Source organism: Schistocerca cancellata, chromosome 2 (genome assembly GCF_023864275.1).
Source record: "Schistocerca cancellata isolate TAMUIC-IGC-003103 chromosome 2, iqSchCanc2.1, whole genome shotgun sequence".
In the NCBI taxonomy this organism is placed as follows: Eukaryota; Metazoa; Arthropoda; class Insecta; order Orthoptera; family Acrididae; genus Schistocerca; species Schistocerca cancellata.
In genome coordinates this window covers 284,540,893-284,556,993 of record NC_064627.1, presented here as the reverse complement: position 1 = coordinate 284,556,993, position 16,101 = coordinate 284,540,893, and the positions used below count along the sequence as shown (strand labels likewise).

The 16,101-nt window shown below is 43.3% G+C and overlaps 1 protein-coding gene across 1 annotated transcript in view; it reads right to left on the bottom strand.

The window, feature by feature from the left end:
* LOC126153279 (uncharacterized) overlaps positions 1-14,973 on the bottom strand; it is a 63,823-nt gene extending 48,850 nt beyond the window's left edge. Inside the window, exons 1-3 of the mRNA XM_049916061.1 lie at positions 14,928-14,973; positions 12,087-12,203; positions 11,824-11,939 (exon numbers count right to left, since the gene is read on the bottom strand). Of these exons, the coding sequence (XP_049772018.1) occupies positions 11,824-11,939; positions 12,087-12,203; positions 14,928-14,973 (279 nt within the window). The remainder of the gene's footprint in view (positions 1-11,823; positions 11,940-12,086; positions 12,204-14,927) is intronic.
* Between the last annotated feature and the right edge of the window lie 1,128 nt (positions 14,974-16,101).

The following is a 16,101-nucleotide window of genomic DNA, read 5'->3' as shown; positions in this document are numbered from 1 at the left end:
AAATCACACCTGTCACGAAAACCAAAAGATTGCAGTGGGCTAAACAACTTCAGGAGTGGACAAGAGAGGACTGGGCTAAGGTATGTGCAATGATATGGTAAATTGAGTTGCTCTGATCTCTAAAGATAGTTTTGGCTTGAAACTGTGATGTTTTATTGATACTGAAGAAACGCACATTTGAATTTTGGGACGGTTGAGATCTCATGCTACGATTCTCATCTTTTCTAACTTTCAATTTTGTACTCATGTTTCAGGTATGCTTCAGTGATGAATCTGTATTCACTGCGATGGAAGAAAGCAGCCAGTATATTCGTCGCATACCCGGAGAACAGTTCAAAACTGAGTACGTGCAGCAATGTGTGAAGCATCCAACTTCCGTTATGGTCTGGAATGTGACGCCCGAGAAAGGTCCTGGCAGATTACACATCGTTGAAGGAACATTGAGGCAAGTACAATATACAGAAATCCTTGAAAAGGAACTTTTCCCCCAAATAAATGAGTGGTTTCCAAATAAAGATGCCATTTTTATGCATGATGGGGCACCTTGCCACAAAGCCAAAAGTGCTTCCAAGTACTTGGAAGAAAAACAACTGAAAGGGTTGCCCTGGCCAGAGACTAGCCATGATATAAACCCAACCGAAAATTTATGGGCTATTGTGAAACAGAGAATAAGGAAATTTACAGTAACCACCAAACAAGATCTCATGGGGAAACTAGAGGAAATCTGGTACCATGACAATGATATTAAAATGTCATGTGAAAAGTTGATAAAACTACGCCAAAGAGGATACAAAGGTTGATTAAGAACAAAGACATGCATACAAAGTATTGAATGTACAAATTTAATCTGTATGTGGATGTAAATGTGTAATAAACGTACAGTTTTGGAAAAAATGTCTTTAGTCTAATAATTTGAACACGTCTGCACGCTTGCTCCAGCGATTCTCCAGCTTTTTCATCCTATCGAAAAAGTAGGTTCTGTCACAGTCAGCAGAATAATCGTTGACTGCAACTATCGCTTCCTCATTTGGTGAAAAGTTCTTCTCAGCGAGCCAAAAATTTCAATTTCGGGAACAGGTAGAAGTCATTTGGGGCTAATTCTGGTGAATAGAGTGGATAACGTACCAGTTCTAACCCCAATTCAAGCACCATCGCCATTGTTATCACTGATTTGTGGGATGGTGCATCAACCTGGTGAAAGAGCACTTTCCTCTTGACAACCTTGGTCTTTATTTCAGACAATGCAAGTCTCAAACGATCCAGCAATGAAGCATAACAGGGTCTAGTTATGCTTCTGCCTTTTCCAAGTAACCAATGAGAAAATTCCTTGGGAATCCCAAAAACCAGTGGCCATCACCTTACCAGCTGACAAAATGATCTTTGCCTTCTTCGGTGCACTTTTACCAGGCATTATCAATTGTTGTGACTGTGTTCTGACTCTGGTGTGTAATGATGGATCCAGGTTTCATCGAGTTACAAATCGTCGCCAAAGGTCTTGCGGATTGCGATTAAACATCGCCAGAGATTGTGCACGTCCAAGTCTCCGTGCAGGATATTATACACTTGCTCAGTTGAGATGCCTACAATCTCGGCAATCTCACGAATGTTTATTCGGCGTTATTGCATTATCATATCATGGATTTTGTCAGTGGTTCCTCTGAGACGACTTTCCTACAATGCTGCAGCGCGCTTCGTTTCGGTGCCTGTCCGACCACGTTTAAATTCTTTAATCAAGAAGTATATGGTCTTCAATTATGGTGAAGAGTCTGCGTGAACTTCATCCTATTCTGTTTTGATATGTGCAGCAGCCCGACCCTTCAAATGAAAATGTTTAATAACAGCAGGAAAGTTGGTCTTCCCCATTTTCAATTGCAGTCGACACACTTACCAATTCAGACGGCTGTCAACACTGTGAGCTGTACGCTGTTATATTGTTGAAAATTCTCTGTACGATCCTTGGAGTAATCACGCTTACCAACCATGAAGGTGCAACAAAAACGTTAAATTCCTTCATGGAAATTTACCAGACTTATGAAACCATCCTCGTATGCAAACACAATCACCACATTTGGGGAAAGCTACCCAGCCCTAGCTGCGTCTGTGGGGCTCCAAATCAAACGGCCCAACACATCCCCCAGGACGGTGAACTACGACCCTATCAGGGCAGCCCAGCTGGCTTCAACGCCACACAGTCTTACCTCGAATGGGTCCCCAATTTGGACATCAAACTAAGAAGAGCCCAGTTACAAAATACACTTGCTGCGATGCTATGTTTTGTTTCAATGTTTTACTATGCAGCGTGTTTATGAATTAGTTACACAAAAGCAACCTTTATTGTGAAAAGGGTAACTATCTTACAGAAATGTTTGACATAGCACTGAATGCAGTATATGTTCAAGTTTTATTCCAGCCTAACACTGTTACTTCCCGACGTTTCCAGTAAGTGGCACGCGCGAATGAGTTATTCAATCAATCATCATGGAGTCGTATAATGGTGCAGAGCGTGTGCGGTGTTGTTTATGACATCTTGAATCCAAATCCGCTACTAAATTTCAGAAAGAATTCAGGATATAGCACGCCACCACCTCAAACAAACTGTTATTAATTGGTACAATCGTTCCACCGATACTGGGCTGTATATTACGTAGGACGCCGGCTCAAGGTCGGCCATATTTACGGTTCTTTCTTTTTGCGGAGGCAACTGTTACTGGCATATCATATCTGGACATGGTTGAACATTATCTAAAGCCTCAGTTACGACAGGATATGGGCAGAGAATTTATTTTACAACCAGATGGCGTGCCACCACATTATGATCGTGAAATTGTCGTGTTATCTCAGTAGGAATGTGTCGACTTGGATTGGACGTGGTGGAACAATATCCCGCCCACCAAGATCACCCTAGACAAAAAGTATAATGGCGCTGAATATAATAACATGTGCATGCACCCATGGTGCGTGGAGGCTGCAGTACCATGCTATGTAATATAGAGGCAGCAACGAGAATGATCGACTGAGAAAGCTGGATGGAATCAGCCATTACAGAGAGCTGTCACAGCGTCGACTGCTAAAAGGAAATCACCTTTCACTGTAACAGCTGTTTTACATGCCTTACCAGTTAAGTTGTGGGTGAAAATATGGGTGAGCAAACAACAGGGCATGGAGAATTTAACATACTTCGGAAAGAAAACTTGTTTTAGAAAAAGTATAATTAAACTGTTATAATAGCAATAAAAATTGTCATTAAACATAAGTAAATTACTATTTTGCACTGCAAATAAACGAGGGGGAGAAAGGAGTGAGCGCTGAAATGAACCGTTAAAGGCGACTGAGTCAGTGACGATATCGACAAATGTTGTTATTAGGCATCAATTTCTGAAATTAGTGTTGCAAAGAAAACTCCATAGCTTTTGTCGCACAGAACTTCCAAGGATAATAAGGAAACTTCAAGATTTGGTTTTTGAAAAAGAATCAGAATAAACGAATCGTCATGTACCAACGAAACGACGTACTTTCAAAACAGGTAAGTCGTATTAAATTTTTACGAAAAAACTTAACGTCAGAATTAACCCAAGCAATATCAAGGCATTTTCCATATCGTGCATTACCAAGAAGGCTAGGTGGGGTAGTTTATGCCCACCTGCAAAAAATTCTTTAGAAAAAGCATAATTCGTTAATTGTTCTTGAATTATCTTAACAACATACTGTTTAAAGACGTACTGATGTGTGAGAATGGTCCAGAATCTAAAAATACCGTTTTGCACACTGTTACTAATATAAAGCATGTTCAATAATAGATACTATCTACTTCATGACCACCACAGAAAAACTTTTAAAAATGAAAATTTCGTTCATTGCTGTTGAATGTAACTCTCAACACACATTTTAAAGAGATACTGATATGTAAGTAAGGTCCTCAAAGTCGAAATACTGAACGTTTAAATTCATTAAAAACAAATAACTTTTTTTTTCAAAATTATAGCTGACTAGCTATTTTGTTAGACCACAGAAGGTAGGCATAAAGTATTGCGAGTGTTAAAATGGCAAATGGTATAATTACATGAAACGTGAATGCGTACAAATTATCCTGCAAATAAATATTGTCAAAGTGTGCGAACGATATAGTCAAACAAAAGCAGAGTCCATTATTTGTTGGGATTGTTACGCAAGGCATTGGCGTAAAGCGTGCGACAGCTCTACACTTGTAACAATACCGGAATGTACGCTATTACTACCTTCCCTCCCCGCCCCGAACCCCTTCACTCAATATTTTTTTTGGTCGTAAGCACAATGGTGCTACTGCCCTACGCAGTTCGTTTTGTTGTGTAAAAAGTGAGCCCTATTTTTTAGTAGCGATGCAACACTGGGTGTGCACTGCGGCCGATGAACAATCGAGCGTGCGTTTGTTTACACTAGTTTTGAATTTACGATGAAAGAAGCGTTAACAGCCACCAACAACGGCACGGGTATGAGCAACAGAGGGGACACGCCCCCTCCCTCTAGCTCTCAGGGAAAGGAAAAACATGATGTATTTATCTAAGGAAAATAAATAGGTTTAAAAATCAGTGTTACACATGTTTTTAACATGGTCGGATTTGGTAATTTCTATGGCTACTTGCAAATTGTCATTCGTCTTCCAAAACAATAAAAATACACTATACGCCCAAGTCCAACCCCCCCCCCCCCCCCCAACTCCCCATACAAACTGTACGGGCGCCCTTGCCCACCAAGTCAACAAAACGAGCTAGCTGTCAAAGATGAGACGAAACTTGAATGAACAATGGAACACCGCCTGCACACGCCCACTGGCAGGTTCGCAACCCCTGCTCGGACCTTCGTGGCTTGTAGGTCGTGTAATTCGAGAGACGTGTGCGCACGCTGCAGCCGAGGCGGCCGGCCTGGCTGGCGCGGTGTAGGAGCGCCGCTTTCACGGTTCGCCCGTCCAGTCCCCCAGCCTTCACACTCATCTGGCGGCCTTGAGCATTATGTCCCACAGCTCTTTGCTTCAACAAAAACCCTCTACCAGCTCTGCGGAAACGAGGAGCAGCGATGTTGGCAAATGACCTTGGATAAGGGGGGGGGGGGGGATGTATACTCAGGTTACAAAAGTCATGGGAAAGCGATATGCACATATACAGATGGCGATAGTGTCGCTTGCACAAGATACAGAAGGGCGGTGCATTAGCGGACGCGAGTCATTTGTTTTCAGGTGATTCATGTGAAAATGATTCTGACCTGGTCGTGGGCGCACGACGGAAATTAACACACTTTCCACCCGGAATCGGCAGTTGGAACTAGACTCGTGGGACATTTCATTTCGGAAGTCGTTCGTGAATTCAGTACTCTTAGGTCCACAGCGTCAAGATTGATCCGAGAAATACCACCCCGATGGCCTTCACTTAACGACTGAGAGCAGCGGCTTTTGCGTTGTTGTCAGTGCTAACAGACAAGCCTGTCCACGCCCTTCTCAACCACTGCTTACCTTCCATACCCCTCGACTTCTATAACTGCCGTCTAGTTTCTGTACAAGTTGTAAATAGCCTTTCGCTCCCCGTAATCTAGCCCTGCTATCTTTAGAATTTCAAAGGGAGTATGCTAGTCAACCTTGTCAAAAGATTTCTCTACGTCTATAAATGCTACAAACGCAGGTTTGCCTTTCTTTAACCATCTTCCAAAACAAGTCATAGCGACAACACTGCCTCGCATGTCCCTATATTTCTCCGGAGTCTCAAATAGTCTTCTTCCCCTGAGGTCGCTATCTCCCAGTTTTCTTCCATTCTTCTGTAAACAATTCGTGTTAGTATTTTGTAACCATGACTTGTTAAACTGAATTTCGGTAATATTCACACCTATCAGCACACGCTTTCTTTGGATTTGGATTGTGTTCTGAAAGTATACAACAATGTCCTAGTTAAATTACTTGACAAAAAAAAACTGAAAAAACCAAATCCAGATTATAGCCAATAACATAATGACAAGATGTGCAAAATTTGGTTCCATTATTTTCCAAACAGTAAGAGTTACGTTAGCTTACATGTATCGGTACCCATTTATTTTCTCAAACGATCCCCCTCAAAAGCAAGTGCCCAAGTCCAAATCAGGCAGCTGAGGCAGGTAGCATGCACCCAGAATTATTGAGATCCTTGGGGGAAAATACAATGGACGAACTATTCCACCTGGTGTGCCAGATATACAGACTTGCGAAATAGCCTAAGGCTTCAAGAAAAACGTAATAATCCCAACTGCAGTGAAAACAAATGCTTACAGGTGTGACTATTACCAGACCACCAGTTGAATAGGTCATTGCTGCAAAATAATGACACGAATTATTTACAGAAGAATAGAAAAATTGGTAGAAGCCGACCCTGGGAAAGACAGTTTGGGTCCCGAAGAAATGTAGAACCAGGTGAGGCAACACTGATCCTACAACTTTTTTTGAGAGATAACTCAAGAAAGGCAAATCTTCGTTTATAGTATTTGTAGGTTCAGAAATAACTGTTGACAACGAAGAATGTATTCTTTGAAATTCTGAATATAAGCAAATATAAAAGATAAGGAGTGGAAGGTCATCTATAAATTTTTCAAGAATCAGGTTGCAGTAGTAAGAGCCAAAGGCCAAAAAAAGGATCGGAAAGAGAATGTGGTGGTATTGTAGCCTATTCCACATGTTATTCAATTGATATAGTGACCAAGCAGTAAAATAAACCAAAGAAAAATTTGCAAGCAGAGTTAATGGAGAAGGAATTAGGATTTTGATGTTTGCCGATGACCCAGTAATTCTACCTGAGACGAGGAAGGACTTGGAAAAGCAGCTGAACGGAATGGGTAGTGTCTTGAAAAGAAGTTATAAGATGAAAATAAAACAAGTGTAATGGTATTTAGTCGAATAAAATCACGCGACGGCTGAGGAAATTAGAATAAGCAAATAAGTTTGCTAAAGTCTTTTTGCTATCAGGACAGGAAAATAAAAAGAAATATTTTAGCATCTAATATAAAAGTAAGTGGTTGGAAGTCGTCTCTGAAAGTATTTGTCTGGAGTGTACCCTTGTACGAGAGTTAAACATGGTTGATAAGCAGCACACGCAAGAACAGGACAGAAGGTTTTTTTTTATGTCGTGCTAAAGAAGAATGTTGAGGTTGGATAACTAATGAGACGTACAGAATTGGGGACAAAAGAAATTCATGGCACAGCTTCACTGAATCGGTTGACAGGACCCATCCTGGAGCATCAAGGAATAGCTAATTTGATAATGGGGGAAGTTTGAGGGGTAAGTATTGAAGACGGAGACCAAACCTTACAGGCAGTAAGTAGGTTCAAGCAGATGTACGTTCCGGCAGTTATGCAGAGGATGACTGCATCAAACCATTCTTCGGACTGACGATGTCGAGGACGACGACGGTCACAACCACAACAACAATAACAACAACAGCAACAACAATTAAAAACTAATTTTATTGACCACTCTAGAAACCTGTTACACCCAACGTCACGTGTACTTTTTTTTAGCTTTTATATGACACAAGCGACCCAAATTAGGAAGGGTGTGGGCAACAGTGCTCTTTGTTGCATTGCTGTGGGTATACTATATTCTCACTTTTGAATTCTTTCATTCTGTATCTTGCATATTAAGTTTGTTTTAGCTCATTCCGTTTAAGTGCGAGTTTTCGTTGGTACCGTGTGGTTATAATTATTAAAGTGCAGCTACTCATAGAGATCCACTGTGGGCTGTAACTATCGTATGGCAGCAACACTTGGCAGATATGCCAGTACATTAATGCGCAACCGATTCACGCTGGAAAACAAATCAGTTGCAATTGTGGCCACCAGGTGCAAATCTGGCGCTTTACACAGTTCGTATCACGGTGTGTGAACCAAGCTGTCATTTGATATGCCATAACGTGAGTAAACAGTATGGCTATCGAGAAGAGAGGCCGTGCACAGTTAGTGAAACTGCTTTATGTGAACGTCAGCAATTAGAGTGCTGTATAGAGTATCGACGACTGAAATGTCTTAGGAGAGGTTGCATGTCATTAAATTGTTTAAAGATGATGATGAGATAAGAAAACATGGGTGAGCTTGGTGTGAGGAAAGTGTCCTATCCCGGTGGAAGTTATGACGAGCTTGCTGTTGCGTAACTGGCTATTCAACACCTTCTCTGGACAGTTATAGTGCCCGTGCGGTGTCACGAGAATTATCCATTCCATGGTCAACAGTACAGAATATTTTGCGGTTATTTTACATTGGTATCCCCACAAGACCCAGACCGTGCAACAACTAAAACCCCATGATACGCAGCGACGTTTTAAATTTGCTCTTCGGTTTCTGGTACAGATCGAAGTTAATGACATGTGGCCAGGTGATATTCTATGGTGTGAAGGGGCAAATTTTACATTACAGGGCCCAGTGAATACACAGAACCGGCAAATTTGAGGTACTGTAAACCGCGTGTTGTGCACAAAGAACCATTGCACTCGCCGTAAGTGACTGTGGAGTGAGGATTCACAAGCGCCTTTATTCTCGATCCGTTCTTCTTTGAAGGGAATACACATAGAGGGCCTGTCAGGTGTACCGTGACGTCTGCACGTTATCGAGATCTCCTTCATTGTGTGATTCCTGCTTTGGAAGAGCGCAACTATGTGGAAATCACTGTTTTCATGCAACATGGGGCAGCACCTCATGGCGCTCGCCCAGTGGAAGAACTGCTAAATGCAACCTTCCACGGACGTGTTATCTTCAGAGGTGGCTAAAAAAATGGCTCTGAGCGCTATGGGACTCAACATCTTAGGTCATAAGTCCCCTAGAACTTAGAACTACTTAAACCGAACTAACCTAAGGACATCACACACACCCATGCCCGAGGCAGGATTCGAACCTGCGACCGTAGCAGTCCCGCGGTTCCGGACTGCAGCGCCAGAACCGCTAGACCACCGCGGCCGGCTATCTTCAGAGGTTTTCAGATGCACGGCTTGCAAGAGACCCTGTTCCGCATCCATGTGACTTTTGGTTACGGAGATATCTAAAAAACGCTTTTAACAGGGGCACATTAGATCTCTATCTGATACGAAGGCCAGTCGGCCTATACAGGAACACTTTGCTCAGATTTCATCGGAACTGCTGCGAACAACTGTTGATTACGACGGTTTACGGATGCAGCGTTACGTCGACGTCTCCGGTGCTTATATTGAACGAACTGTGTAAGAGGTGATTATTAATAAAATCAACATTACGCCTTTCTCACTTGTTTGACACCTCCTGCCCACGTAACGTTCCTAATCCCTTACATATGGAAACATTTCTATACATCTTTCTTGTATTCACAGCGCCAGATCTGATCCTTGTAGCCAAAATTAGATCTAATTTTTTTCCATCGTAAATCGGTTCCGTATTAACGCATTAGAATATCTACTAAGTTCCGCTGCCATACGATAAGTACAGTCTGCAGTGGACTTCCGTTAAGTAGCTGCACTTTAATTATAACGACCCGGGATTATTTTCATACCCAACCGTCTGATTCATGATGGTCTCTTAATACTAAAATGAGAACGAAAGACCACGCCTTTGTGCGGCCAAAACTATATCGTTACCACAGACATCAACAATATCATTCCTACGTTCAAGTTCCTTGCATGAATGGCGTGCAATCTACTTGCGCGAGAGATCCGCTCAGCGGCACGATTAGTAGATCAGGCAATCTGAATGGCGTACGTGTGTCTTGCGTGCAGTACTTTGGGAAAGACATAATTCCGCTTGAGACTGTGTACGTGTTCCAGCTGACTGTGCTCTCAGAAGTGCTTATCGCATTTAACGCGTGCGTAACTGGAACTAGAGGATCAACGTCGCTTCAGACTACCTCGAGATAACCAGTCTTACGTCATATTTGTGTCAAGGTCAGTATACAATTCAATGTTCGGGACTCTTTATCACAGAATAAGTAACTGAATGATCACAAAACAAACAAAACAGCTGCAAGACGAAAAATAAGTCATTCGTGATTTTCTCTGTGATCTGGTCTTTTCTTTCTTTTCCTTTTCTTCCCCTTACTTCCTTTCACTGGTTCTACAGCCGACTTTGGTGGAGAGAAGTCGATCAACAACTGTGTACACTGTAAATGTTCGCTTTTTTCACACAGCAGAACATTTGAGCGTTCTATTGTTATACCTCGTGTGTTCTGTTGTTTCCCTCGTCGCACTGCATTTACGCCATTCGTACTGAATTTCGGCACTTACGAGAGCGTGCCGAATTTTTTATGTTGAACCTCATAAAGCTTTTTCAGTAATACAAACATTAGTATCATTCTACATCAGTATTCTTCATGCCTATATTTCTTCCAACGCGAAACCAGTAAGTGGTTTGATATGGTAATTGTAGAATGTTGACGGAGCCACAGCCTCACTTCTGCTTGCACCGCTTCCACACTGTCGAAGTTCTTTAAGTTTTGGAAATAGCTGAAAATCGAATGGGGCAAATCAGGACAGTGTGGAAGATGATCGATGAGTGAACCAAAGGCAGTAACGGCAGAGGGTTGCAACTTGGGTCAACGAAGCGGGGAAGTAGGCCGAGTAATACGCGTGACATTGCAATACCTCAAAGAATAATGAGAACAAAATTACTTTTCAGCAAGCTTTCGTAACATCACTGGATATTTATGCTCACTGAGGTGACAAAAATCATGGAACAGCGATATCCAAATATACAAGTGGCGGTAGTATCGTGTTATAAAATGACAATCCACTGGCGGAATTCCCATTTGTATTCGGGTGTTTCATGTGAAAAGGTTTCCGACATGATTATGACCGCACGATGGGAATTCACTGACTTCGAACGTGGAACAGTAGTTGGAGCTACACGCATGGGACACTCCATTTCGGAAATGGGTAGGGAATTCAGTGTTCCGAGATCCACAGTGACAAGAGTGTATCGAAAATACCAAATTCCAGACATTACTTCTCACCACGGACAACGCAGTGCCCGAGGGCCTTCACTTAATGACCGAGAGCAGCGGCGTTTGCATAGAGTTCCAATAGTGCTAACAGACAATCAACACTGCGTGGAACAGCCGAAGAAAGCAATGTGGTACGTACGAGGCAAGTATCCGTTAGGGCAGGGCGTGGAAATTTGGCGTTAATGGGCTATGGCAGTAGACGACCGATGCGGGCGCTTTTGCTAACAGCACGACATGCCTGCAGCGCCTCTCTTGAGATCATGAAAATATCGGTTGGACCCTTGACGACTGGAAAACCGTGGCCTGCTGAAATGAGCCCCGTTCCCATTTGGTGAGAGCTGATGGCAGGGATCGACTGTGGCGCAAAAACCACGAATCCATGGACCTAAGTTGTCAACAAGGCACTATGCGAGCTGGTGGTGGCTCCATAATGGTGTGGCCTGTGTTTACGTGGAATGGACGGGGTCCTCTGGTCCAACTGTACGGATCATTGACTGGAAATGGTATGTTCGGCTACCTGGAGATCATGTTCAGCCATTCATGAACTTCATGTTCCCAAACAACGATGGAATTTTTATGGATGACAAAATTGTTCGCAATTGGTTTGAAGAACACTCTGGACAATTCGAGCAAATGATTTAGCCACCCACATCGCCCGACATGAATTCCACCGGACATGGGACGTAATCGACAGGTCAGTTCATGTACAAAATCCGGCACCGGCAACACTTCTGTTATTATGGACGGCTACAGAGGCAGCATGGCACGATGTTAGGAGGTATCCCATTACTTTTTTCACCTCTTTCTTTATTATTTCACTTTTAATCGGCCGAAACTTGTCACATCATAAAGTTCTGTGGTTAGGTTAGAAAAAACTCACATTTTTACGAGGGTAAGTGGTGGCTGTGGAGGCTGGGGGCGGCCAGTAGGACAACACGGTGGGGGCGGCTGTGGAGGCGGGCGCCACGTCGTACTGTGTACCCACGGGTGGCGGCTCTGCGGCGGCGGGGGCGGACGGTGGCGGTGCCACCTGCTGCGGGGGCGGCGCCGGCGGAGGCTGGCCAGACGGCGCTGGCGCGGCGGCGGCGGTGCCGCCCACCTGCTGCGGGGGCGGTTGTGCCTGCTGCGGAGGCGGCTGCTGGCCCGGCGCCTGCGGGGGCGGAGCGCCCGGGCCCGACGCGGGAGACGGCAGCCCCTGGAAGTACTGACGTGCGTCCTCCAGCACGTTGCTGAACGATATGTCCATGTCCAGAGGCAGGCCTGCGGAAGGAAACGAGAAACATGCGTTACTTTACGGCAGGAAATCTGAACACCTGCGACAGCAAGCGCTACCAACATGTTACAAAACGAAAAAAACTGTTTTTCCGGCGCTCGTACCTCAGGTTCTATTGGTGATAGATAGGTAGGATCAAGTGTTCTGGATATTCCTTGAGCATGCCCAACATAAGGATCGTCTTACTGTAACCATCATATAGTGCATGGTTAATTTTTTAATATTTCGCACTTCTTGTTGCTTGGCCAAATGGAGGACGCAAATTGGTTGGTTCTTTTTGCATTACATGTGGTCTATGGTGCTCCTTAAGGGTCTTGTTGAGGCACCATCTAGCTAATGGACAGTTCCTGACAAAACCCCAAAAAAGCATTTTCCACCATTTTTTCCGCCTTCGGCAGCAGATATATAAATAATTAACCGCAGCAAATTGCTCAGATTCCAACGGTATATTCTCCAAGCATTTATCTAGAAACGCCATCATCCCATTTTCAATAATCTTCATTCGTTATCGAGAAACACCCCAAAAACATTGCTTCTGGGTATCAAAACCGAGGCGCGGATTGCAAGACTGCTTTGTATAGCAAATAGGTGTAATTTTTACGACGTTTTCCCAAGATCCCGATATCGAACAGTCTTGAAAATTATCTTGATATCTTTATCCGTTTCCAAGGTGCGAAGTTTCCCTACTTGTAGACAAAAAATACATACATAAATTCCATGTCTGGCGGAAACGTAGTTAACACACTGATGTAGCACAGAAACAATGCGGTCAAGTGTCTCCGTTATCATCAGAAGGGTAATTGGAACCCCATGTTGTAGTACTGAAGCACAAGCAAAATTTTTGTGCACGTAAAATCTGGTCTGAGGTGTAAAATTAATTTTGCATTATTTCAGTTTCACAGAAGTAAACTATCAAAACTGTACTGACCCATAAAGTTCTTTTCATATGAGTTACACGCCCTGCCGTAGCTGGGAAAAGAAGGGGACCAGCAGAAAAATGCTCCTATCGGAGCACAAAAAAAGGCGACTGTGCTACTGTTTCTTACAAGACTGTGACTGAGGAGTGTGGTACGAGCTGTCTCAATCTACCTCCCAGAGCATCTTTAAAACTTTACCCAAAAATTTTGGCATATTCCCGCTTTTTTATGCTGACAGAGTGGCAGTGGCAAAGAGACGGAAGAGTAATAAACACTACAAAATAGTAGACAGTGGTTGCGGTATAGAAGGAGCGAAAGAGATAATAGCAGTGTGAGGGAAAGAGAGGGACACAGCGACAGTGAAACATGTTGACAATGAAAGAACAGCAGAACAGAGTTAGGAAGAGAGTGGAGCAGACAGTAACTGGGGCAGATACAGAGGAAACAGAAAGTGGAAGTGGGCGAGAGCTAGTGTTAATGAGAAGCAATAAGAGAGAGCAAAAGGGAGACACCAACTAGAGGAGACAGTAGTAGGAAAGAAACGAAGGAGGCCGTGGCTGTGAGACCGGAGACATGGACGGAGAGATACAAAGAGATAATGAAATGAGTTGGGATAAATGAGTGAGCGAGAATGTGCAAGATGGAGTGGAAGGACTTACAGCGGTAGACTAATGGGTGTGAGTTACACTTAGGGGAGCTTATGGGAATATGAGGTGAGTTGCATGTTAAAAAAAGCGCAAATATTTTCGATGCCAATATTTTTGGGAAAATTTTTAAAGGTGCTGAAGAAGGCAGAATAAGGCATCTGGCTGGTACCCCACTTTTTAGTAATGGTCTTTCGAACAGAAGAATATTCGCCTTCTTTTAGCTCCGATAGGAGCATTTTTCCGCTGGTCTCTTACACAGTAGAACAAAGATGCTAATAAGAAAGAAATAATTGAACATAGAGAGAGGTGGAAATAACACGCGAAGAGATCATTAAGACCATCCAAGAAAATTTTGTACTACAACCGAAAGGACGGAGAGATATCCATATCTCAACCTAGGAAACAACGGACATAAACTTCGTGAAGGCGGAACGGGTATGCGCCTAATTACTGTATGTCAGACGACGATGGACGCTGCAGCGGATACATAACGCACACTAACGCAGTTAATCACAGTACGATTTCCGTCATTTTTCCACATAGTCATCACCACCAGTTACGCACTTTTATCGACGATGAACAAGAGCCCGCATGCCGCGCTTGGAAAAACCTGAACTAGCTGTAGCCATCCATTGTCTTATAGTTGTAACGACAGCGTATGAGTCAAGGAAAACGGATGGTCACATAGTCCATCTCTCACAGAAGGATGCGGAAATCTGAAGGTACCACCGCAGTATTGTACGGTGGATGTGATACGAAAGTCCTATCAAATTTGCAAGTGAACTCCATGCTAGCGTAACTGTTGCGGGGGCTGGAAATTCGTGCCTCCATTGTTGTGGAGTGAGGAATTCATGGACACACTTCTGTTTCATACGCACGCCGAGGCAAGATGCAATTGGGGAACACTCTGCGCTGCTGCCGCTACCTGTCGGAGAACAACAAAACCAGCAGGGGATAGTGGGAAGATAATCTGGTTCGGGCACTCCACACAAAAAAATACTGTCGGAATACCCCTCCTACATTCCCTTTGAGGTATCTCAGCATACATCAAGGATACGTTAAAGTTAATCCTCCCACTATGTACATTTTCCAATCTACTACATTGATACATATCTGACTCGAATCGACCACTATAGCAGATACTTACTGCAGTAGTAGTAGTAGTAGTAGTCGATACTTCGAGAGTTGTACATTTTCTTTACCGCAAAGTCACCGAAGTAATCGTCTTGGCGACAGTGTTTCTTCAGTCTCCGCGGGCTACTTGTAACAGGGAGACAAAAGAAATGAATTTATTTTTATCCCGGATTACCGATACGCTAAAATTAGCATGGCGGAACTCAGAAACTACTTTGAGAAATTCTAAGATAAAAAAAAGTAACGCACACTGTTACACGGGTTTTTATCAAACGCTGCAGCTTATCTGCTCCGACAACTTGCAACTACTGACACACGACGACATGTGTGTGACTCATTCTCTATGAACTTCCTCTTCTTTCGACCACTCCAATGTTAGGCGCACGGGCAACTGTGAAATGCGTGGAACGTCCCGCCGGCTTTCACATCGACCCGTAGCACAATTTGTGAACATATTCACGATCTGTTTGTGTTTTATCATCGCACAACGAATCCAACGAGCTAATTTATCGCGGTTTTTCTTTTTTCCGTAGCAGCAATTTCATGAATTTTTTACATGTATTTAAATCTTTAAACATGGGAAGTTCTGACGAAGGTACCAAATAGGTCCTTTTTTCTCATGTATGCATTTGTGTTGTAACTATAGATTGGAAATCGCAAATTCTGGGAATGGTGGCATTGACATGCAGGTACTACACCATTTAATTCCGTTCAGTTCAATAAGAAACTTCCTGGCGTATTAAAACTGTGTGCCGGACCGAGACTTGCCTTTCGCCGGCAAGTGCTCTACTGACTGACCTCCCTAAGTACGACTCACAGATTCACTTCCGCCAGTAGCACGTCTTCTACCTTCCAAATTTTATAGACGTTCTCCTGCCAAACTTGCAAGACTAGCACTCCTAGAAGAAAGGATATTGCGGAGACGTGGCTTAGCCATTACCTGGACGGTGTCTCCAGAACGAGATTTTCAAGATTCCGTGTACGATATTCGCGACAACTCGCTATGAGTCAGTCGGTTTACAATTGTGATACACTGTCTCTGTAAAAACATGACTAAACGTCGTCCATTTATATAAATGTACATTTTTTTTGTATTTTTAATCTACAACAAAATTTTATACATGAACCCCAACTCGTTTTTAAAATTTTCACTACCTGCTAGCACCCTTAATTCATAAGTGAGGTGA